This window comes from Arachis hypogaea, chromosome 2 (genome assembly GCF_003086295.3).
Source record: "Arachis hypogaea cultivar Tifrunner chromosome 2, arahy.Tifrunner.gnm2.J5K5, whole genome shotgun sequence".
NCBI lineage: Eukaryota > Viridiplantae > Streptophyta > Magnoliopsida > Fabales > Fabaceae > Arachis > Arachis hypogaea.
Genome location: NC_092037.1, coordinates 4,061,877 through 4,088,038, shown reverse-complemented (window position 1 = coordinate 4,088,038; position 26,162 = coordinate 4,061,877). Strand labels below are relative to the sequence as shown.

The 26,162-nt window shown below is 31.7% G+C and overlaps 2 protein-coding genes across 2 annotated transcripts; one reads left to right on the top strand and one right to left on the bottom strand.

Annotated features, from left to right (window-relative positions):
• Positions 1-3,774: 3,774 nt before the first annotated feature.
• Positions 3,775-4,510, top strand: LOC112717972 (uncharacterized). Its single transcript, XM_025769892.3, has one exon. The coding sequence runs from the start codon at positions 3,779-3,781 to the stop codon at positions 4,508-4,510; it is 732 nt and encodes a 243-aa protein (XP_025625677.2). The 5' UTR covers positions 3,775-3,778.
• A 144-nt stretch (positions 4,511-4,654) lies between these two features.
• On the bottom strand, positions 4,655-24,684 carry LOC112720687 (putative disease resistance protein RGA3). The gene is made up of 4 exons (XM_072210941.1): positions 24,486-24,684; positions 23,983-24,054; positions 7,089-9,494; positions 4,655-6,159 (listed from the first exon to the last, which is right to left on the bottom strand). Exons 3-4 carry the CDS (start codon positions 9,471-9,473, stop codon positions 6,151-6,153), a joined length of 2,394 nt encoding a protein of 797 aa, XP_072067042.1. The 5' UTR covers positions 9,474-9,494; positions 23,983-24,054; positions 24,486-24,684; the 3' UTR covers positions 4,655-6,150.
• Positions 24,685-26,162: the final 1,478 nt, after the last annotated feature.

Below are 26,162 nucleotides of genomic sequence, written 5' to 3'. Positions count from 1 at the left end.
TGGTTCGATGATGCATGAAGGAAAAGAAAGTATGATTAGTGATGAGGGTGATTAAAAAGGATTTGTGGTAGTAAGGTTTATTAAGTGTCATTGGTTATTAAATGAAGGTGGATACTACAATGAAGATGGCAAAAATATCTTCTCATGAAGATGCTTTGGTTAAAAGTGTAGTTTATTTATTTAGCCACACTTTAAACAAAAACAACACTTTTATAAATTTCAAAATCTAACCATACAATCCATCATCCAAAGGTTAAAAAGCAATATATTCATATGAAGACAATTATAACATCTTCATTGTAGTATCCCCCTTAAATGAATGTAACATGTGTCATGGTTGCATAGATATATGTATACATATAAGCCACGACCTTTATTTTTCTTTTTCTTTCTAAAGAGTTTGGCTATAATGAATAAAAGTGATTAAAGAAAATGATGCTAATGAATGATAGTTTGTAGTGTGAAAGTATTATTAGGTATCATGAGTATATATAAGTATAATAGCATGCAAGCCACGTTCTTTTCTTTCTTAGTCCCTTAATGACATTATATATATATATATATATATATATACTTGTAAATGAGCCACATTTGGCTTTTCTTTATTCTTTTTTTTCTTAATGGCTTCGGCCAAAAGAAAGAAGTAACTAATAATAATAATAATAATAACTATAAAAGATTAACTTAATTTTTGCCTATCAAAATAGTTTTTAATAAATAGTTCAAACTAATAAAATAAGTTATATTTAAATTAAATTTCAATAATTATAAAATTTTATTTAATTATCTTTGTTAAAAAAAATAGATTTCTTAAAAACAAAATCTCAATATAATATGATAACTTATAAATAACTAATTACTTAATTTTCAAAAAAAATCCGAGATGTTATAATTTGTAGTTTTTCAACTTAACTATTTTTTTTTCTTTAGTTATAATGAGAGCAAATAAAAATAGAAATAAAATAAACTTAAAAATCGAAAAAAATATATTAAAAAATTTAAAATAACATATTCAAGAAGAATAGTTGTAATATATAAATTGAGACAACAATTTAAATTTAAATTTCTCTAAAACTAATTTAATCAAATACTAATATTAGAACTAAATTACTTAAATAATATTTAATCTATTCTAGTCCTTAGACATGTATAGATTAGAATAATTATCGTGACGACAACCAACTGAAACACTATAATACGTTCGAACATTTAGAATTCGTGCAAATTTAGACCATTTTCTTGTTAAACTAAATTGATCTTTATTCCCCTCAACAGCATTACATTGATGCAAAAGATGGCTGGTAATTTCTAAAAAAAAAAATCACAATATATTATAAAATTATTTTAATTATGAAAAGCTTAAAATAAGAAAATTTGAATATATTACCAATCGTTGAAATTGTATCTTCGAGTTTGACACGAATTTACCAAAACTAAACTTAAATTGAGGAAATTTAATCTCATTATGTGCTCCACTTCAAAGATTTCCGGTCAGATGTAGAAAGCGTACGTGGAGAAGATGAAACTTGAACTCGACATACAAAGTTCCGTAAAAACAATTCCTCAATAAAAAATCGAGCTCCTCCCAAGAAAACTAATTTTACTCACATTCCATTAGGTTGGTCATAATATGTGAATAGATCCAACCATCCTTCGATAAAATAAAGTTTACTGCCCCTTCGTTGGACGCTTACATCCATATAATTAGAACCTGAATCAATGAATACAACTCGAGATGTTATTTGATAGATGTAGTACATTGTAAACGATTGTGACAAAAGATAATCGCACTGGAATATTAGACGAAAAGAATAAGTTAGAGTAAGAGCAATCATTAAAGGTTAAATTATACCGATGGTCCCTACACTTTAATTAAAAGTTTATAATTGGGTCCTTAAATAGAATTAAAATTTGCAATTTAGTTTTCGCCGTTCAAAAAGTATTTCATTTAATAGAATATTCTCAGAATATTTTCTATTTTAAATATGTGAGCCGCACATGTTTGATAATAGGGACCAATTTGCAATTTTAGTGAAAGTATGGGACCAACCGTGTAATTTAACCATTTGAAAATGACCAAAAACTCCCTAGACTATTTGAACCCACCTTGCCCCTCCCCAGCTCTCTCACTCCCACTTTCTCACTTTCCAAAACGACACCCTAACCCCAACGCTCTCTGTCTCTCACCTCCATTCACCGTCGCCGCGCCGGATCTACCGCATTTGTGCTCACGAGTCGGGTCTCGCCTTCTTCCTCTATCTCGTCTCTCTCATCCAGCGACTTTTTCTTCTCTTTCAATCCCAATACTGAACATCGATAAATGAAAGAGAACAATTCATTGTCTTAGAAAAAATAGCAACAAATCAACATAAAAAAATAGCAAATCAATTTATTAATTCGGCGCGGCGACGGAGGCGAGAGACACGACGATGGTGAGCCGAGGTGAGAGACAGAAAGCGCAGGGGTTGGGGTACCATTTTAAAAAGTGAGAACGTGAGAGTGAGAGAGTTGGAGAGGGACGAAGTAGGTTCAAATAGCCTAAAGACAAAGGTATTAACCGTCAATTCTTAAATATTAAAACAAAATATTTCTAATTTTTTTTAGATTATTAGTACAAATTCGACTTAAAAAAAAAAAGAAACAAAACTAACATATAACAGCTATGTGTTTTTTTCGGTATTGCAAACATGGATAACATAGTCTCCAAAAAATAGTTCCAACAAAAGAAACAACAACTTAATAATTTCTTTTGATCATGACCACCAATGTTGCCATTGTACCCATTTAGTGAAATTGCTTGCAATATTAGAGACTAGCCAAGTACAAATTCTCCTGAGTCGACATTTTAACTTATTACATCAACATTTAATTCATTATATGATCACTTAATTAACAAAACCTCTTAACAGCAATGACTAATAGAAACCTCTTTTATGTTTTAAGTAACACGTATTTTATAAAATCTAAAAGCATATTTTAAGGCTAAAATATTTAATTTAATTTGAATATTTATTTTATTTGTAAAAATGGACAGAATAAAGTAGTTATTGAATATAAGTTTTTGCAGGGTACGGTCAAATTTAATTGCAAATTTTTAAACAATAACACCCACTTAAAATTTGAATAAACATATAAAGAAATTTAGAATAATAATTTAAGGATACACATTAAACTGATTTTGGGATTCACTAAGAATCGAACTCTTAACCTTTCAGATCTAATGCTCTAATACCATGTCATGATACCACTCATTCCAAAAGTTTCAGCTGATGGAAAAAAGTAACATTATATCTCTAATACTTCATAAACCTCCATCATACACATTGTATAAATATTTAATTGGCTCCTCATACTTTCCCATAATGTAAACTTAAGATATTCAAACTTTAAACTCAATACTTGTAGTTGTACGTACATATATAGCTTTTATTCAGTTTTAAGAGAAGATGGCACATACAAAAACAATAGAAGCACACAAATTAAATTAAAAGCATACATAAAGTTGTAACTAAAAACATGATCCGAGTAGCCAAAAAAGCAATTAGAACACAACCATTATATTAGGCAAATATATTACACAAAGATAATGTTATTTTTATTATCTTTTTTTTTTCCTTCATATCTTTTATTTAATTTTCATCCTTTATCTTCATCATTTTGGTCAACAAAATCGATCTGCAATAATTCAAGGTGGATCAATCGGAAAATAGAGTAATGCTTATGAAAGTGTTCGAATATAATTAGGATCAATTAGCAGATCTGAATATTTGATTCTCCAATGAAAGAAACTTCGCATGGATATGAGGAATCAGAGCTTTCACCCCCGAGGAAACGGCAGAAGGATGTTGCAAGAGGGAGTTTGGCTGGTCGTTCTCACCGTCATTCACCTAGCCTTTCTGAAAAGTCCAATGTAGCACCTGTCAGTGACAGAAAAACAGGTTTGATTTCCGATAAAGATATCAGAGAAGAGATTGACAAAAAGAAGAAGGATGATTTGATGAGATTTAAAATGATGGATCCTTCAACCAGTGGGCATGGTGCTGAACCAGTATATCGTGATAAAGTAAAAGTACGCGTTTCCAAAAAAGAATACTTGAAGTCAAAACAGAAAGTAGAAGAAAAGCCAAAGAAGAAGGAAATAGAATGGGGCAAGGGCTTGGCTCAGAAGAGGGAAGCTGAGGCTAGGATGAAGGAACCTTTTGCACGCAGCAGGGACGATCCAGAACTTGACAACATGCTCAAGGATAGATTAAGATGGGGTGATCCTATGCCACATTTGGTAAACAAAAAGGTTTTGGGAGAAGGTGAGAAGATGAAAGAATCAGGTTTTGTTGTTCCGCAATTGAAAAGAGGTTTAGATGCTGCACCATATCGCTATGGGATAAGGCCGGGACGACATTGGGATGGAGTTGATCGTAGTAATGGTTTTCAGAAGAAAATGTTCAAGACAACAAATGAGAGGCAAGCTCCAGATAGAGAAGCTTATCTTTGGTCTGTCTCTCATATGTAAAAAATTATAGTGTATGGTTGAAGATGCATATTTGTATTTCATAAAAGTCATAACAACTTATTTAAGTCTAACAATTAAAGTTTAATCTCATTTAACCATTTTATAATTGTAAGGATGAATGAAATAAAATGCTTAAATGTAAAATTTTTTGCACAATCAAATGTGATTAAAAATTTTAACTGTAACACGGAATTAAAAATTGAATAAAACCTAGATAGAAATCTAGCTAGAACAATTAAAATTTTGACATATTCAAACTTTCAACCTCAAGTCCCAAAAGTTTGAGTCTTTGAGGTGACCAGCGACAGTGGCACTCATGAGCACCACGGATGAGCAGTAGCAGCTATGAGGATCAAAACCATAGCAGTGATTTTTCTAGTCCTTGAGTGCGGTGTTTGCAAGCTCCAGCAATGGCAGATCACAATAGAGATACACGAACTACGGAGAAAGATAAAGTTAGATCCGGGTCAGGTAAAGTTTGGATCGGATAGGAGTTAATTTTCTGTTTATTTGGATAGATTGGGTGTGTTTGAAATTTAAATTTAAATAGTTAAATATAATTTAATTTTTAAAATAATTAAACAACTCTAATAATTCTAAAATGGTATATTTTTATTTTTTATAATTGAAATAAAATGAGTTGTGCTTTCTTTAAAATTAAATTAAAATAAATTTTTAATTCAAATTAAATAACTTTAATCTTAAAAAGTAATATAATCTTTTAAATATAAATTTTGAATCTTTCAAACAATTAAACAACTCTTCTTTTAAAAAAAATATTTTTATCTTTTTAAAATTAATTACAAAATCATTTTACTTTTTTTATAATTAAATTAAATTTTTAATTAAAATTAAATAAATGTAATATTAAAAGATATTTTATTTTTTAAAATTAATGATAATTTTTTTTATCTTTTTAGTTTTTTATTTTTGTTATAATTTTGTAATAATTTAATATCAACTAAAAAATAAAATAAATTCAAATTAAAATAATAAAATAAAAAGATTATAACTAAATAAAATTTTAAAATTACTAAAAATAAAAAAAATGAAAATAACAATTAAACTGCCCCTAAATTTGAGATAGTTTTCATGAGAGCTGAGTAATATGCAATGGTGGTGAACCATGTTAGAAATTAAACTCCATGCATGCTATTAATCATAAATAGATCAATATTGTAAATGCTAATATGTATCTTGTCTTTCTCATCAAAGAAGCATTAATAAAGCAATAATGTTCATCTACCTTGCATACTACCCAAAGAAATAAAATAAAATGGCATTTTTGTTACGAAAAATGAAATCACATATAACATGTAATTTATAAAATTTAAAAGCATATTTTAAGCCTAAAATATTTAATTTAAATTGACTATCTTTTTTATTTGTAAAGATGAACATAATAAAGAAGTTGAATATAACTCTATAAGAAGGTGATGAACATAATTAAAGCATTTATAAAGTAGTTGTAGCTAAAGACATGATCTGAGTAGCCAAACAAATAAAGTAATTATTAGAACATAACCATTAGGCAAAGACATTACACAGAGATAATGCTATTGTTATCATATATTTTCTTCATATCTTTTATTCAATATTCATCTTCATCAACTTCATCAACGTTAACACCATCTTCACCATTAATAAATCTGCAATAATTCAAGGCCAGTAGACTAGTGCTTATGAAAGTAACTTGAGCTTTAATTCAACCATGCATGCATATATATATACTAAATACAATTAAATTGTTTTATAATATTCTAAATTTCCATTTTCTGTCAATTGACAATAAAAAAATATTTCACTATCCAAAAACAAAGATCCTATAATCACAATAATAAAAAAATTTGGTGCTCATTTTAAATAATGTATAGGCAATATTCAAATGGTTAAGAGTTATTCATTCTTGGTATTTCACATAATAATTAGCTTATTGTGCTTTTCAAAACAATAATTCATATATACGTACTAATTGAAAGAGTTACCATTAGCGGTAATATTAAGATTCATAACTAAAAATCAAGACATGTGCTGCAGGCATAATAATGTTAATGGATTTCATGTTTATTTGGAAAGATTATTAAAAAGAAATTCCAACAGACTAACAGAAGGGATTTTTTTTTTTCATTTAATAAAATCAAACTAAAGCGAATGTATAGTAAAAAATAAAACAAAATAAGATTGATTTTAATATCTTAATATCATTATTTTTTTAAAATTAAAATGAAACATGTCTAGGGTGTGACTCAAAGCTGAAAGTATAAATTTATATATAATTTATATATTATATTGCATTTTCAAAATTTGGAAGTATTCCATATTATAAGGACTCATTAGTTCACTCTACGATACCTTTTATATATAAATTACACACAATTATTTAGAAAGAAAATTAGATTGTCAATTTAAAAAGTTTTAGAATTAATTATAGGCAGAGTAAGATATATAACTCTCAAACAATAATTAATTTTTCATGGATAAATTGAAATAATAATAATAATAATAATAATAATAATAATAATAATAAAACCAGTGTGGTAAGATTTGTAATATTATGAAATAGATTATTTAAACTAACCTTGTAGTGTGGAATATGAGCAATTTTGGGCCAATCTGGACCTGTCTGCTTATTGTACCTTGCCCTTAATGTGGGACAACCAAATATTTCCAAATACTGAAGATTATGAATTAGATCCATGTTGGGAAGAGATGACAATTTTTGACGGTCATGGATATAAAATTGTTCAAGAGAGGTCATGGGCATCCTTGTGGGCAATGATTTTATCCCTGTTGTGTGTATTCTCAAATATTGCAATTTAGTAACTCTTTCAAGCCATTTTGGTAAAGCATCCAACTTTCGTGACCCAGTGATATAGAATAATTGAAGGTTTAAATTATTTACTACCATATATTGCTTTTCTTCTTCCTCTTCATCCTCAAAATTCACCAGCTCATCACACCAAAGAAAGACCAGCTTCTTTAAAGTAGTCATGCGACTAACAGCACTTGGTACGGACACTAAATTTGAACAGTAAAGATACAAGGATTTGAGTTGTTGGAAGCGCCCTATGTTCATTGAGGACAAATTTGTAATTTTGATTCCCAAAAAAAACAAAAATTGAAGATGGACAAGATTTTTCATGTTTTTGGGAAACTCATCAAGCCACAAACTCTGCAAATTTTGCAGCTTGCAAATGGAATCAGGGAACTTTTTCAAACTAGGACAACCCAGAAGACAGAGAAATCTCAAGTGCTTTTTCATTGTGGCAAAGCAATCATCAGGCAACAAGCTCAACTCCACACCTTTTGTTAGGTGCAACACCCTCAGATAGTTGAACTTGTTAGAGGTCCATTCTACTTGTTGTCCCTCTTGCACAATGGATCTTGTCTTGCTCGACTCTTTCATTGTTAATTGTGCAACATCATGTACAAGATCATGCATTTTGAATATTCTAAATGACATTAAATTTTTGAAATCAAAGTAGGGGTAAGAATTTGCTTCAACTTGAAGTAAAGATGCTGAAACAAGCTTCTTAATATACAACTCCCCAATATCTTCTGCATCTTCCTCTTCGCGTGAAGGTTGGAGGAGTCCATGAGCCATCCAGAACATAATCAACTCAGTACCATCATATTTATAATCCTTTGGGAAACATGAGCAGTATGAAAAACATTGCTTTACTTCTGATGGCAAGTTGTTGTAACTCAATTTGAGTGATGGCAAAATATCAGTTTCTTCTTGATCGAGATTCCACACCTCACTATCCCTTATTTTTCTCCATTCATTTTCATCATGGGATTTTGATCTAAGCAAGCAACCCAAAGTTATTATAGCCAGGGGTACTCCTTTGCATTTTTTAACAATTTGCTCCCCAATTTGCTTTAGCCTTGGGTACTTCTCTTCTTCTTTCTCTTCTTGGAATGCACATTTTGTAAAGAGCCTCCAACATTCATTCTCAGGAAGTCCTTCTAATTTCATTACAACATTACTCCCCACAATGTCAGCAACTTTTCTGCTACGAGTGGTCACTATAATTTTGCTGTCTTTGTCACCACCAACTTCTAACAAGTGACTTCTCAATTCATCCCATTTGTTGTGGTTTTCATTCCAAACATCGTCTAAGACGAGTAAGAATCTCTTACTATGTAAATTTTGATTGAGAAGAGATATCATATATTCCAAACTAGAATTTGCATCCACCACATTCTCTCTCTTTGAGGCCGCATGAATGATTTTTTTTATTAGCTTCTTGACATCAAAATCATCAGATACACACACCCACATTAAAGGATCAAAATGCTCATTCACTCGGGTATCATTGTAAACCATTTGTGCAAGTGTAGTCTTTCCCAAACCTCCAATCCCAAAAATTGAGATCACATCAATACTATTAGCTTCTAATTTTTGTGTCATCAATGACTTTATAATCTCCTTTTTCTCTTCAAGTCTACCACACACACGGAAAGACAATGAAGAAGCAGTTTCTCGCCATGCTAAATTGTGTTCAAGAGTTGGAGTGTTGACATATTGTTCAACTATACCCAAGTCTCTCCCTTCTCTTATTTTTTCATCCATCTTCTGTTTCATATCTTTGATTTTGTGGGCCATCCTGATGCGAAATGCAAGTGGATTGCTTGTATATGAGAAGAATCGGCGAACCTTTGTGCAAATGGTTCCATACATTTTGACCACTTCATTAAGTTTTGCTTCATACTCTATTTCATCTAATATGTCACCAGCATCATCAAATGCCTCTCTGAGTTGCTTCAACCACTCATCTATACTGTGATTTTTTGCTTCCTTGTTCTCAGCATCTATGAGATATGCATCGATGGTTCTCAAAGAACTTTCAAACTTTTTTATTTCATCTTTAAGACCATATGCCAGAATAATCTCTTTGAATGATTTTGTTGCTAAATTGGCCAAGAGTGTTGATGCCGCACCAGAAACAACTTCAGCCATTAGAGAATTAGTGAAAACAACCTAGCAAAAAAGTATAAGATGGAAAAGAAAGGTCAACCACACAAAGGAAAAAAAACAACATTTTATACTACAACATAAAAAATCTCCTAATAAAATATAAGTGATCTATTCTTTGAGTTATTAAAATCGATTTGGTATAATCAATTTGGTCACACTACTTGATGAGTATATCTGTTGTCTGATATACTAATCTATCCACTAATAGACCATAACCTAAGACATTAATGTAAGGAAGAGCCACTATCTTGGATAGTTTGGATGTGTATTCCATAGGTGTACTTGCAGGTTTGGCATCACCAAGGCCATAGTCTTTCAACAAATTAGTAACATATGTGAAAAGAAGCAAAATTCTTCTTTTAGTTTAAAGTCAACAGAAATGGTTACAGGTTACAAGTGATACAAGTGGAGCATGATGAAATTTATAAAAAAATTAAAGAACATTATAGAACTTAAGCTTAGTCTTGAATCAAGTATAATGCAAATGGTTTTTATCAAGTTAGTTCTAGTCAAAATTTGTAACTTGAAGATAAATTAGCTTAGTTATAATCTTTGACTTAGTCAAAGAATGAGTTATTACATAAGTTGATATTTATCAACTTGTCATACAATTTGATAAAGATGAATATGAAAGAAGATTCTAGTACACACACTTGTGCAATTTGTGCATAACTTGATCAACTTTTAAACCAAATGCACCTCCACAAAATACTATATATAGGGGGTTAAGGCATTTGCTAATATATGCCATGTTTTTACATAGAATTAGTGAGTGAAATTTAGAGAGAAAAGAAGTAAGGTCTCTCATATGTGTAATCCCTTTGTAAGAATTTTTATAATGTGTAAGAGAGTATTATAGACTTATCTATGTATTGTAAGAGATTGTAATTTTATCACTTTGTCATGCATATTATTTCCACTATTATCGATATTCTTGTTCAATTCCATATATTTCTCATCCACAAATTATACTTGTGTTATTTTGTCCATATTAACTCTGGTACCTGACAATGGTATCAAAGATTTAGGTTCTTAGTCTTCTGCTGCAAAAGGGCAAGTTGGTGTCAGAATCATGCTGACAAAATTTAAGATCGAAAAATTCAATGGGAATAACTTTTTTCTTTGGAACCTGAAGATCAAGGCAATTTTGAGAAAGGAGAATTATAGATGGCAGGCCTACCGGCACTCCTGATGACAAGTGAAAAGAGATGGAGGGAAACGCCATTGCCAATTTATACTTGGCTATAGCAGATTCTGTATTATCAAGCATCTTAGAGATACAAACAGCAAAGGAGATTTGGGAGACACCACTAAGTTGTACGAGACAAAGTTACTTCATAATAGGATATTCATGAAAAGGAGACTCTATACTCTCCAAATGAGTGAATCTACATCGGAGACCGATCACATCAATAATCTTAATACTGTATTTTCACAACTGATAGTCATAGAGTGTCAAATTGTAAAAAATGAACGTGCTGAACTTCTTCTACAAAATTTACCAGACTCGTATGATCAACTTATCATCATCACAAATAACAATCATCACAAATAACAATATTGTTGATCAACTTCGACTTGATGATGTTGCTGCCACTATTCTTAAAGAAGAAAGCAGGTGCAAAATAAAGATGATCGAACGGAAAATTCTAAGCAAGCAGAAATTTTGTCAGTGATGAGAGGCAGATCAACAGTGAGTGGCTCTAGTAGAAGTCAAAGTCGTGGTAGATCAAGGTCTCGAAAGAAGAACCTTACTTGTTACAATTGTGGCAAGAAAGGGCACTTGAAGAAAGATTGTTGGTTCAACAAAAAGAGCACAAAGAAAACTACTAATGCAACTACCTCACATGGTTGTGTTGCAAACACCTCTGATGATGGAGATGTCTTGTGCATCGAAGCTGCTATTGGTCATGAAGACAATAAACCACTAGCTGATATTTGGCTATTGGATTATGCAACAATATATCACATGACTCCACATCATAAGTGGTTTAGCACTTATGAACCTATTTCAAAAGAATCTGTACTCATGGGAGATTATCATGCTTTAGAAATTGCAGGAATCGGTATCATCAAAATTAAGATGTTTGATAGTTCTATCGATACAGTTCAAAGTGTAAGACATGTGAATGGCCTGAGAAAAAAATTGTTATCCATTGGGCTGTTGAATTCTTAAGGGTACAAGATTAATATTAAAAGTGGATCGTTGAATGTGACTAATGGTGCTCGTGTGATCATGAAAACAAAACAGATAACAACCAATCTCTACTTACTTTTTGGAGATACAATTCGAGATGAAGAAGCATCAGTTGCATCTGTAAACCAAGAAGACACAACGATGTTATGGTATCCCAAAATAGGCCATATGTCAGAAAATGGTCTACAGGTTCTTGCAGAGCATAATCTCCTTCTAGGGCTTAAAACGGTGAATCTACCTTTCTGTGAGCACTGTGTGATAAGCAAACAGCATAGATTGAAGTTTGAAAGATCAATCGCTAGAAGCAAGCACATACTAGACTTGATTCATTCTGATGTTTGGGAATCACCAGAATTATCACTAGGAGGAGCAAAATATTTTGTCTTTCTAGATGATTACTCATGAAGAGTGTGGGTATTCTCCATCAAGAAGAAGTTTGATATGTTTCTAGTATTCAAGAAGTTTAAAGCACAAATAGAGCTCAAAATTGGAAAGAAAATAAAGTGCTTGAGGACAAACAAAGGAGGAGAATACGCTGATGGTGATTTCATTGCATTTTGCAAACACGAGGGTATTCAGAGGCAATTCGCAATTGCATATACACCTTGACAAAATGGTGTTATGGAACAGATGAACAGAACTCTTCTAGAAAGAAGTCGAGCTATGTTGCGGACTACAAGATTAGCCAAGTCTTTCTGGACAGAAGCAGTCAAAACAGCCTGCTACGTGATTAACAAATCGTCGTCAACAGCAATTGGGTTGAAAACTCCAATAGAGATGTAGTTGGATAAGACACCTGATTATTCTTCTCTCTATATGTTTGGATGTCCTATTTATGTGATGTTTAATATCCAAGAAAGAACCAAGATTGATCCTAAATCAAGAAAGTGTATCTTCTTGGGTTATGTTGACAATGTAAAGGGGTATCGTTTGTGGGACCCCACTGTCCACAAAGTTATTGTCAATAGAGATGTTATATTTGCTGAAAACGAGTTACAAAAGGAGCAAGAAAACAACAGTAGTACTGAAGAAACTACTACAATATACATGAATGATAAATCTAGAGAAAATGACTCTTCTGAAGCAGAACCTAAGCAAGTTGAACAAGAACCAGTTGAAGCTCGCAGAACAACACGTGAATTGAGAAAACCATCATGGCATGTCGACTATGTCATGACTTGCCATGATGCATATTGTTTTGTTATTGAAGATGAAAATAAGATGTAACGACTCACATTTTTAAAAATATAAATATAAATAAGTTATAATTTATTTTATAAATTAGAGTTCCTTATTTTAGAAATTATTTTACTATAAGTAATCAAATTAATTTTATAATTATTTGAATTCAACCAAATTCATATTCTTATATATATTTTTGTTATGATGAAATATTTTACAAAATTAAAACTATAATTATAGTAATTTATTAGTAATGAAAATTATATGTATATGTTAATTTGAGAAATTAATATTTTTAATTTAAAAATAGAGTTTAGTTAATAAAATTATTATCGAGTTCGATATCCACTAATATGAGTAAATATCAGTACTTTTCGGTGAACTTAGCTTTACTAATACTTCACCATATATCTTTCATCCTTTTGTTACTAATGTCATTTATATTAGTAACTCATATATATTATTACTTGTGTTTTAATATATCCAATTTTTATAAATATTCGTTTAAGATATTTATAATTTGATTCGCTGACTTAGCAGCTTGATTTCGTGACACCCAACCCTTTCCATTTAATACCATGACACATAGCCATCAAACCACTAATTATCATCCCCATTCCTTCTTCATTAAGCCAAAAGCATCTGGAGAAAGAAAAGAAAGAAAAAAGAGAGAGAGAAAAAACTTCATAGAAACAAAAATTTTTCGGCTTTGATTTTTTGAAATCCGTAACTCTAATAAAAAATATTATCGAATAAAAGTGTTTGTATCCTCCTCCTTTACACGTTGGCGTCACTTTTATTCGGTAGAAGTTGACGGTGATATAGCTCCCCTTCCCCTTGAGTTCGATCAATTGGAGTTCTAGGAGACACAGACGATTTTTGACATTTTCTTCTTCAACAACTCAATCAAAAAGCTTTTCCGGAATTTTTATTGTATTGATTTCATATAGAGGTAGAGTTTGGTAATTTTATAATAATTAAATATGAATTTGATTAGTGAATGTTGGTTTGATTGATTATTGTTTGAGTTTGATTAAGTTTATCTTAAATTTTTGTTGAATTATTATTGTTTGCTTGAGATTTTAGTTCGGCTATGTATGAACACCCAGCTGGGGTGTTTTGATGATTGTGGAGCTATTGTGATTTGGTATTTTGAGATAAATTTGATGAGTTTTGATGGCCATAATATTAAATTAAAAGCTGTGAAAAACCGGTTACTGAAAACGTTGAAAAACTAGTTAAAAATCAAGTAATTTTGATGAACTTTTGATGAGTTTGATTTGGTTCTTTGAAAAACACAAAACCCTCATGTTTTGACTATTTTGTGGCCAATATAATTAAGAAAAAGTTTTGGGGCTGGAAGTTAAATAAAAGAAAGTTTGTGAGTTAAAATAGAATTTTTAGAAGTTTAGTTATTAAAGTGTAATTTCTAAAAAGTTTGGGGTCAAAATGAATTTTCGAAAGCTTTAAGAATTATATTAGCTTATTTTGAATTATTAAAGAAAATGATTTGATTTTGGAAGCGATTGGATTTTGAGTTGGTTTGATTTTGAAAGAGATTTAATATTTGGATTGGTTCGATTTTGTAAATGATTTTGCTGTTGGAAATGGTTTGGATGGGACCCGAGAAGAGTGACAAGGTTCGAGTTTTAGGGGAGGTGCTGCCGAAACTTTTAGAAGAATTTTGAGAAGTTTTATTTTGGTTAATTTGGATTGAAGAATTGTTTTATTTGATTTTTTATTTATTTAAAAAAAGAATGAATTATGTTTGAGTTTAAATGATTTGAAATGAGAATGGTTGTCGCTCCCCTAAAAGTCTAGAGGCCTTGTCGAGGGATTTAACTAATATATGATTATTCTTTTGTATTTTGAAAGAAGAATTGGTTTTAAGTGAAATTGTTTTGAAAGTTTTTGGAGAATATTACAAAGAGGAGATTTAAGATTTGAATTACCGGGTAAAATGCAGTGGCGTTGTCCACTTGCTTTGGGAAAGAGACAAGAAAGAAGAATGAATATGATAAACGAGACGTGGTTGAGATTGATTGATGACAAGTATGTCTGTATTTTCTCTCTGGTTGTAAAGGTGACAAGGCACCTATTCTCTCTAATGGTGACAGGGCACATAATCCCTCTAATGGTGACAAAGCACATAATCTCTCTAATGGTGACAGGGCACATAATCTCTCTAATGGTGACAGGGCACGTATTCCCTCTAATGGTTTTAATGTGCAACAGAGAGACAGTATCCAAATTAGCTACTGGACATGTCGGGTTTAACTATATAACCGACAAATGAGCACATTAGCCATAGGGATAGACATGCATTGTAAGACCCAAAACTTTTGAAGAATCTTATTATGAGCTGATTTCAAATTTATTTATTATTAGAGATTTTACTTTCAGAAATTATTACATTGAGAATAACTAAATCAAGTTTTGATAATTAAAATGAAGATTTTACTTAATTTCATAATTATTGAGTTATTTTCTATATTTAAATTATAACGTTAGTAGTTATGAAATAATAAGAATTTTATATGACTTGGACTAAATAATTAATATTCTAAAATATTAATACTGCTGTTTTGGAAAATAGAGAAATTAATTATATTATCTCTAATTATTAGATTTGAACATTTTATTGAAAATAATTTGTAAAATTGATGAACAAATAGTATTTTTATACATTATTATTATTGGATTAAAATTTATTTCTAATTACTATATTATCCCTATCTTTATTTGAAATTATAAAGCTACCCTTAAACCAAATTTTACCTAAACCCTAATTTCTCCATTCCTAACCCTAAACTCCTCTGCCTCAGCCGAAATCCCCTTCGCCCCAAAACAGCAGCAAACACACACAAACCCTAAAGAGACGAGAACCTGAGAGAAAGAAATCAGAGAAGAGGAGAGGGGAAGAGGAAGGACGGCGTCGGCGGGCATCACTGCCGCCATGCCGTCGTGTTGCCGTTGAAGGAAAGGAAGCCACAAACCACAGCCACGGGACGGAGCAGAGAGCGCACGCAGGGGAGGAAGGAGCCGCCTATCTCGCTGCCGCCGCGCTGCTCGAGACTGTCGCACCGCCGTCGCGAGGATGAGGGGAGACCGTCAATGTTCTGAAAACCGGACCGAACTGACCGGTTCAACCGGTCCAAACGGAAACCGGCGACAAAAACGGTTTGGTCTGGTGTTTAAAACCGTCAAATTATAAACCGTTTGAAAATCGTTGAACCGGTTGAGAACAGGACAGTTGAACCGGACCGAAAACCAACCGGTTCTTCATAAACGGCGTCGTTTTGGGTTTTGCTTAAAAAAAAAAGAAACCCTCGCAACGCGTTACCCACCCACCCCTTCCCTCAACACCCCCTCCTTCGTGATTCACCTCACTCACTCAGAATAGCACATTCAAAACCCTAACTTCTTCAACGGTTCTGCCGCCGCCGTCCGTGGTTGTCGGCGCCTCCACTCCTTCCTCCTTCCCCCTATACCGAACTCATCCTCTTCTAGCTGGGCACGTCGTTCCCATCTCCCGTGGCTTCTCTGTTTGAGGATTCAAGCTACTCGTCGTCGTGTGGTTCGTCGTCTGTGGTTCGTTTCATCACTCGTCGTTGTCTCTTCGTCGTCCTGCTCTCTGTCAAAGGTTAATGTCACTGCTTATAGGGTTTTTCAGCTCTTCCTTTCATGCTCTGTTTAGTGAGACTGATTTTTGAATGTGAATGGAAATATAATCATTTATTTTGTGTTGTTTAAATTATTGGTTAAAATAGATTTGTTACTCTGTTGCTGCTTTTTTTTAATTTCTGAGTATGCTGTGTTTGAATTTTTTTTGATAGATTTATTGATTTCAGGTTCAGGGTGATTATTTGTTGCTGATTGTTCTCGATTCCTGGCTTTGTTCAGTCTGTTGTGCTGTTGATAATGGTGTTTTTTTTTGTGTGTATCCTTTGAGAGCTGCTGTTAGTGCAGTGTTGCCTTGTTGATTTCAGTTATAGTTTTTGATTGGGTTTTTGTTGATTATTTGTTACTGTTTTTGAAATTTTATTGATGAAAATCTTGCCAGCAATTGCTCAGACGTGATAATTTTCAATCTTGCCAGCATGAGCGAAAGGATTCCTGGTTGCTTCGAGAGCACCTCGGCTTCTAGGTTAGTTAGCCTTGTTGAGAAGCCATTGACTACATGCTTGTAGGTGTATAGCATCTCTGCTGATTCTGATACTGATTGCAATGATGATTCAAACCAATTGTGGTGATCATTGAAAGTTGCTGGCATGGTGGACTTCTCCATGTGGACTATGTATGTTTTTTTGGATTGTTCTATCTTGTTTCTGCTATGGTGTGTTTGGCACAAAAAATCAACAGAAAAGTATGAAGAAACTTGAATTTCAACATCTTCATTTTGTGACTGTGTTTTTACCTACTGAATCTTTGGCTTGTGTCTTGTTTTTTTGATTTGGATATGTGGGAATGTTAAGGTATTTATTGTTGTTGATTTGGAACTCTTGAACTTTTATATATCATATGGGCAAAGATTCTTTTACATGATAATTGGAGGTTACACAAGAAGGGTTGTTTTCAAAACAACTGAATATGGACTAAGTTATAGAAAATAATTAGGCAGTGTTGTTAAATTGAATTAATAATTATTTGTGTTTGTGTATGTGTTTAGATCCATGAAAAGGTACTACTTTTCAGGAAGTTATGCAAGCTTGAACAGACCATTGTGTTAATCTCTTATGTAGTTGTGTTGCCTCTTCACATTATGTTATATGTTTAGATATTTTTTTTACTATTTAACTTTTGAGTTTGGATTTTGATAAGATCATATGTATTTGGTTAATGATATTTTATGTAGGGTTTCAAATGTCGAAGATATTTTAAAATTTATATTAGACTATAATTATATTTTAGGATGTTTATTTATAATTTATTTATTATTCTATTCTAAAACGGTTTTTTCGGTTGAACCATCGGTTGGACCGGTTAGACTAGTAAACCAGTGAACCAGTGACTAGAGCGGTTTGATGACCGGTTCGATTTTCAGAACCTTGGAGACCATCGCTGCTGTCCATGAAGCCACCTTCGCTGCGAATTAGAACTGAGGCGACAGAGAGAAGGCTGCGAAGGAGGGAATCGCGCCGCCCAATCGCCGCCAGTGTTTCCAGATCCGTCGCGCTCTGGTGCCATGAGGTCACCGTTGTCGCTACCTTGAAGGGAGCCTCAGTGTCACCATCAAGCCGCGTCGAAGGGGGGAACACCGCCGTCGTGCCTCCATCGTCACTGAAGACGCCGGTTGTTGCTACTGCTTGTGAGGGAGAAGCACGTGAAGCGGTGCTGGGAATAGGGTTTTTTCTGCCACCATTGGAGTCCTGCTGTTGTTGATGCCATGGCCACTGGGAACAGTTCTGTGACTTCTGGGACCACCGTCGAAGCTTCTGGCTGCTTCTGTCGCCCAGAACCCCACTGCTATTTTCGGAAAACTCTGCCGGTAAGGGTTTTTCGGTTGGTTTTCTTCGTTTAAGACTTTGGAAACTTTATCGTCTCTGTATGTTAGTTTTAGTCACCATCGCTGGAGTCCGGTCGCGGCTGCCGCTTGAGGTGGCTGCCGGGACTACTGCCAAACTGGTTCAGAGCCCACACTATTTTGTTTTGCTAGTTCAGTACGTATTTCTGTTTCGAAAGTCCCGCGTTAGTGTTCTGCACATGTATTAAAGCCTTTACGATGTTAATGTTCTTAGGATTTAGTAACCGAGGTTGCTTGTTGTGATTTAGAGCTGTTTATGCTGCTGCGAAAATGTGTGGGGCTGTGCTTTGAAGCTGCCGTTGATTTTGGGTCGAGACGAAAGAATTTTTGAGAGGCGTTTGGATTATAGTGTCAACAATCGAAGTAGGGGTCTTTTCAGAAGACCACATTTTATGAATTAGAATTATTATATATGGATATTGACATGAGAAAATGTATCATTGAGTAATTGTATAAGTCTTATGTAATTGTTGGTTGTCTTGGATGAATGTGAATGTTTGATTGGCTAGGTTATTGTTCGGTTTCGTGAAATGGATAGTTCTTGAAATACTTCTTTAAAGTTAGTTTGTAAAAGCTTTGAAATTAAGTTTATCCCGTTAGAAATTGATTTGAATTTGATTTGGTGTTCTTGAAATCTGAACATGATGCACCCTTGAAAACAACTTGATTTTGAATTGATTTAGTTTTGAACCCCTTGAAGAGGGTTGCGAAATGGTTTAGTTGGGACCCGGAATGGGTGGCAAGTCCAAGTTTTAGGGGAGATGCTATCAAAATTTCTATAAAATCTGGGACTTTAATTAGAAATGTTATTCGTAAAATTATGAATTTAAGGCCTTTACTATTTCACTTGGAGAATTGTAAATTTAAGACTTTTATTTTCTTCACTTGAATTATTTATGAAAGTGATAAAATTATGTTTTGAAAAGAATCTTGGAAAAGAGGATTATGCCTTAGCTTTGTTTCCTAAGAAAAGCACTATAATTTTGGGTGCAAGTCATTTGGAAGAGAATTATGTTTTTAAGGCTGTTTAAGGGGTGGAAAAAGATTAGGTTTCCTTGGATTTGACTTAAACACAGTTTATGTTGTTTGAATTTGACTTAAAGGTTTCTGTTATAGAAGTTTTAATGACTTTGAAAGAACTTGAATTTCGATTTACAAATTTCAATTTTCAACGTTTTAAGGAAGGTTTAAAGTATTCTTTGAGTTTTGGTTTAGCAAAACTAAAATGATTTTCGAGTCATTGGAAACGCTTCAAATTTTTAAACATGGGGTTGAAACTGGTTTTAGTATAGACCAAAGAAAAGACTTTGAAAATGTGGTTGGAGTAACTGATTACACGACTTGGTTTGGCTTAAATTCTATTCTTATTTTTATTTATTCAAATCAAGAAAATTAAGGTTTTACAGATTCTAAATGAATTTGAGGAAATGAATTATGTTATGCTCCCCTAAAGACTTGAGACTCTACCGAGGAACTTTCGTTACAAAATCCTATTTTTGGATGGACGATTTTGAATATTTCAGTAGAGATCTTTAATTTTGCCATGGTTTTCGAAGTTTTGGAAAGAGAATGCTGATGGTGGCTTTATTTTAAAAAGGGAACCTACTTTGAGTAAAAGTGGCTTATAAGCCTGAAATGATTTGAGGAATGGGAACTTTAAAGCCAAGGCTAAAAAGAATTAATTTTTGATTTCGAAGTGAAGTGAATTGAGAAAAAGTGATTTATGGTTTGAATGATAATTTTATGAGTTTGATGATGTTGGATGGTGGAAGTGCTATTATGTTATGGGCCGGAATGGCTGTGTATGATAATGAATTATGATTGATTGTGGAATATGTTATGAGCCGGATGGCTGACTATGAATTATGAATTTAAGCCGGATGGCTAAGATGAATGTTGATTTATGGCTAAGAATAAATGCATATATGTTGAGTTATTGATATTGTGATTGTTGCACTTCATTTATCTGAGATACGAGTTTTCCTGGGTGGAAGCAGTGGCTAGCCATCACGTGCTCCAGGTGGAGACTCGATACTCTGCTGACCCTATGTCGTAAGTGTGGTCGGACACTGTGAAAGTTCCGGATGAGCTCGCCCCGTGAATATACACCAATGAGGGTGTTGGATGTGAACTATGATTATGCTTGTGAATAACTCGAGTTGTGGATGCACGACAGAAGGATAGTCCAATGATTAGCTACCAGAACTTGTTGGGTTGGCTTTATAACCGAAAGATGAGGCTCATCAGCCACTAGGACAGGCATTCATCATATGCATCTATGTGATATTGTTTGAGTGTGCATATTGTACTTGGTTTGTCTTTGTGATTAATTGTGGTTAACTGCTAGTTGTTCTACTTGAAGTAATTGTTTGTTTGTGCTTGAACTTTCCTACTTGTGTTTGCGACTGGGATTCTGTTGGATCGTGGTGATTGGTTGTTGTTTGAACTGTTTGGGCCTAGGGTCGTGGTTGATCATGAGGTGGGCCGAAGGCCATGTTTGGTTGATGTTTCTGATTTAGAAAAGTATGAAAAACTAATCTGGTTTAGCATAGATAAACCTTTTGAAAGGCTTTTGAATTTTTTTAAGAAATGAACAATTTCCTCTTTTAGAAAAGATTTCAGATTTTTCTTTATAGTAGACCTTTGCTTTTGAAAAAATGCATAAGGCGGTTATTAATCACCATAATGATTTTATCTCGCGTATCCTATTATAGTAATTCTGCAACACTATAGTGAGAACCCTTTCGAGGATGATGTTCTCACTCTCCTACAGGTCTTTTCTTTTCAGGTTACAAACGGCGAAGTTCGGAAGAGCTTATTTCTTTTCTGTTAGACGATATTTCTGTATTGTTTTAGTATTTATGTTTCCCTCGCCTTTAACTTTGCAAGTTTTGTAAGAGGGATAGGACTTTGATATGAGATGCTTATAAATTAATATATATATATATATATATATATGTATGTATGTATGTATTTCCTGTGAGTATTATAATTTATATTGTAAGTATAAATGTGTGTTTTCGAAAACTCGGTCTAAGTTTTAAACAAGCTCATATTTTAGAATTAAATATTATAAGAGTCGTCGTAATACCCGAGCTATAAGAGTGGCGCGGCCGCAAGCATGGCATTTTGATATTAGGGTGTTACATGCATCATACTTGTTTGCGCATACTTCTCTGTGATATGTGTTTTCTGAGATTATGTGTGTGTGCTTCTTGACTTGTGATTTCTCTGTATTTCCAGTTTTTTAAAGTTGTTCGTATTATGAGGTTTGTTGCTATTGGCCATTTGTTGAAGATTGTAAGTATTCTATTGTGGAATTCCTGTGTAGCAAATAATAAAATCACTACAAGATTAATATTTATTTGAGGGAGTATTTTGGTGAAAACTTTTAAAAACCTCCACAATATATCTTATTTATGGCAATTTAAAAAACCCCACACATAATTAATTAAAATTCAAAATTTTGGAAATAAATCTCATTTCCCTTATTCTTGAAACGAAAGGCGCTGAGTTAGCTGAGAGAGTGGCTACGGAACGCTAGGTTTTCTACTGCCAGTTTTGCCGCCGTTCCTGCTGTCATTTTCGTCACCGGTGCCGTTACCGCTGCCGTGTTCGTTACAGTAGAGAGCTTTTGGATTGAACCACCTATTCTATCAACACGTTTTTAGATCTGTTCTCTCTATACTGTCGTTGTTGCCACTGCTGCCACCACAGTTTCCTCCACCTTTGTCACCACAGTTTCTGTCGTCGATGCCACCGTAGTTGTCGTGGTACAACGCATTTTCAGATCTGTTCATTCCCGAGCTCCTTCTTCAATGCCGCTTTCTCTCACTCTAATTTCTCCTTTGAACTGCCATTAGTACTTCTTTTTCTTCTTCTTCTCAATTAATTTGCTGATATTTCTTCTTTGTTAACAATAAATTCTCGCCTCCTCATTTCTGTTGCAACTTTCATACTGATACCCCATCTTGTTCTCTCAATTTGTGGATATTTTAAACTGCCACAAATGTGATTTAAAATTATCACAAAAGTTCAATAAAAAATTCTCACTAAACACACACAAAACTCCTCACTAAATAAATTGTGGAGGTTTTTAAAAACTCATCTTTTGTGGCACCTCAAATTTTGGAGGTTTTAGAAACCCCCACAAATCATTTGGTAGGAGTTATAAACCTCCACAAATAAGAAAAAAAAACTGCCACAAATAAATAAAAACTTGGTAGTGAATGAATATAACTATACACCCCGACCCTACTAAGAACTTCCCAGTTCTTACCCCCTATTTCTACCTCCTTTCAGCTACAGGTGCGAAGGTTTAGTGCAGAGCTACAGGAGCATAGAAAATTATGTTTACGAGTTGAGTCGTTAGAATTTATTTTCCCTTCGTCTTATTAGTTAGAGTTTTATTCAGATGGGTAGGTTTTGTAATTATTTTTGTATGTAATACTATAATGTATTATTAATATTAAGTATGTGAATAGACGATATTTGTTCTTGTTGAAAAAGTTTTAAATTTTAGTAAAACCATCGATAGATTTACATGTAAAGGCTCATACTTTATTATTTAATATATAAGAGTTATCGTAATACCTTTGCTATTAGAGTAGCGCACGCGGAAGCATGATATTCTGATAGTAAAGGTGTTACACAAGACGTGGGAGCTTGTCACATTCTCGGACAGAAGGAAAGCAATTAATAACAAACGAATTTACAAAATAAAACGTGACAATCATGACTAGATAGAACGTTATATGTTAATAGTTTGTTTAAATGATGGTTCATGATTGTTAGTATATAACTTGATTAAATTTAATTGTCAACAGACTGTTGAACTTAAATGTTTAATTATCAAATGTTTTTTTTTTTAAGTTAAATACTTTAAGAGTGGTTGTTGAGCGATTTTGAAGTTCAGCTCAGGCAGAGTGCTTGAGAATGTTGGTTATGGGATAAGTTCCTCAATTTATGATACCACCATGAAGATTGTGTTAGAAGATTTGAGTTTAGTCTAATAGAACTTTTAATCATTCATTTGTTGTATTTCTTTTATTTTGTCTGCTAGCTTTGATTATCTTTGTGTGTGTTTTATGTTGTCTCAATGTTGGGATTTAGACTCTTCTTAGAGGGCTTAATTATAAGTATTTATTATATAATTGTAGAGGATTTGATTGTACAATACCTATTATTTTACTATTTTAGTTTATTATGTGTTTTCGGTTGAAATTATTAATTTTAAATGTCTTCTTTTATATATATATATATATATATATATATATATATATATATATATATATATATGTTAAGAATTCATAACAGTTAAATTCATGCGAGTTTACTAGTTGAAATTAGGTGAATTTTATGAATTTTTTTAGATTTGTGAGTTTGACAACTTTGATATGAATTTAGAAAAGACAAATTTATATAATATAATTATACAAATGGCGAAGGTTAAAAACTATATATTAAGAAACTTTATGACTTAATATAGTAATAGTCAAAATTTTATCATTTATTTTATTCTCATTATAAACCATCGTTCTAATGTGAAATAATATACTAACAAAGAATGAAGGACGCGAGATACAAACCTGGTAAGTTATAATGTAATCTCCAAATTAAACCTGATCCAAGTGAACCTTCAAGAATCTTAGGACTCAAATCTAATTGCCAAAATAGAAGAAGGAAACAAATCATGATTATTTCAACATTGCTAATAGAGGTAGAACATATGTTCAAAATAGGCCAAGTGTTATTAAGATGTGTGTGTATTATATTTGTACATTTCATATATACAAAAGATTTAACATGAAATTGAAAGGGGTGTCAGCTAATTAACTTCAAGTATTTTGATAATCCGTTAAAAAATAACTAGTTTTTTAGTGTTTAATGCATTGAATTTTAATTTAAAAATTATTTATCCATGAAATTTACTACTTTAATAACCTTAACAAATGTTTTTAGGATGCACGTCATCACTGGTACAAATAATAATAATAATAATAATAATAATAATAATAATAATAATAATAATAATAATAATAATAATAATAATAATATTAAGTTGCACATTGTAGAGAAAAAAATCACTTACAGAAGAGTGTCAAACTTGTGTGCCACAAATAAATTGAGGCGAAAATAATGTATTGCTGAATGGAAATAATTAAAAGTTTAATTTGAGAATTGGATAGATGAGGTGCTGAGAGTGAGAGAAGGGACTTTGTTCTTTGCAGGATAACATAAATTAAAAGAAGAGCAATTATATTATGAAATCAAACAAAACGGTTCTTAACAGAATATATCATAAAGCACGCAAAATAAATAACTTGGATGATTTCTTCATCAAAGTATACACTATATAAAATGGGATTCTAAACCTTCTCAATCAGAAAGGTATATGAACTTTTAAAAGTAATAATACATAACATATGAACTTTACTCTACTAATAATTATTGTTTTTTTATCCCATTATATATATAATGTCAATCTTATTGATGATCAATAATGACACCCAATTAAATTATGACAACCAATAAGAATAGAATATACTTAATGTGAGACATTTAGAATAATTAAAACCCAATTGTTGAGAACGTTTTTTATAGTTAAAATCATTTAACTTTAACTTCAAATATTAGTGTTAGGTTGTATACAATTTTTAATTCGAATGATATTTTAGTGTCATTGTTGTCTTGGAGTATAATTAGATTTAATTAGTCAATTGTATTTAATAATATATTTTTTTTATCAAATAGCATAAAAATTGTTGTAGCACTTTGATCTGAAATTTTTAATTTAATTTTAAATTTGTAATAATTATTGAATTAGTAATTTATAATTTGATAGATTTTTTATGATAAGTATAATTTGATGAAATTTTTTATAATTTGAATCTGTAATAATTTTGTATGTTGTAGCACAAAAACTTCATTTTACTTATTTTTTGTGAATTTTTCTTTAACATTTACTTATTCTTCTTCTCTTAGTACATATAGTTTTTTAATGATCATGTCTATAATAATAAGAATAAATTTATTTGGAATATTTATTATATATATATTAAATAAGTTATGTTTAGTAAGAATAATTTAAATACCATAAAGTAAAAATATATAATGTTAATATTTTTAAATTTACTCTATAAGACATTATATTAAGTGATACAAAGTCAAAATAATATTAAAAAAAATCAAATTTGATTTTTTGATTTAATAATAGCCTATTGAAATAAGCATAATTATAAGGATGTTAAAATATAATTATATGTAAAATATTATAAAATAATACAAAAAGTATAAATAGTAGGAGTAATAAGAGTATTTTTTTTATAAATTTGTTTTAGAAACAAAATAAATATTTTTTTTATCTAATCATCTAATACAATTATTTTTAAGTAGATAGACTTTTCTTTATTTATTAGTGTAAATATTTTTCATAAGTGAACTACAAATTATAAAATAAAATAATAGATGTAAGAACCTTATGTATGATATATAAGTAGGTCAAATAGTATGAAATTTAAATATTTTGTAACTTGAAATTTGTTATGATAATATTAATATATTATTATGATACTTTTAATGTAAATATTTATTATATTTAATTAATACTTTATATTTTTATTGAATAATAATATGTAATAAATTAATTAATTAATTATGAGAGTTAGGTTTTAAATTTTTTTTAATATTTTGCTTTTTGCTAGAAAAATGTTAGATAATCAATATTTTAAAAAATCGTGTCAAAATAGGATATTGAGCAGAATATCTA

What these genes read in the sequence shown, in the direction of transcription:
- LOC112717972 (XM_025769892.3), top strand. Translation starts at nt 3,779, where the DNA reads ATGAAAGAAACTTCGCATGGATATGAGGAATCAGAGCTTTCACCCCCG.
- LOC112720687 (XM_072210941.1), bottom strand. Translation starts at nt 9,473, where the DNA reads ATGGCTGAAGTTGTTTCTGGTGCGGCATCAACACTCTTGGCCAATTTA.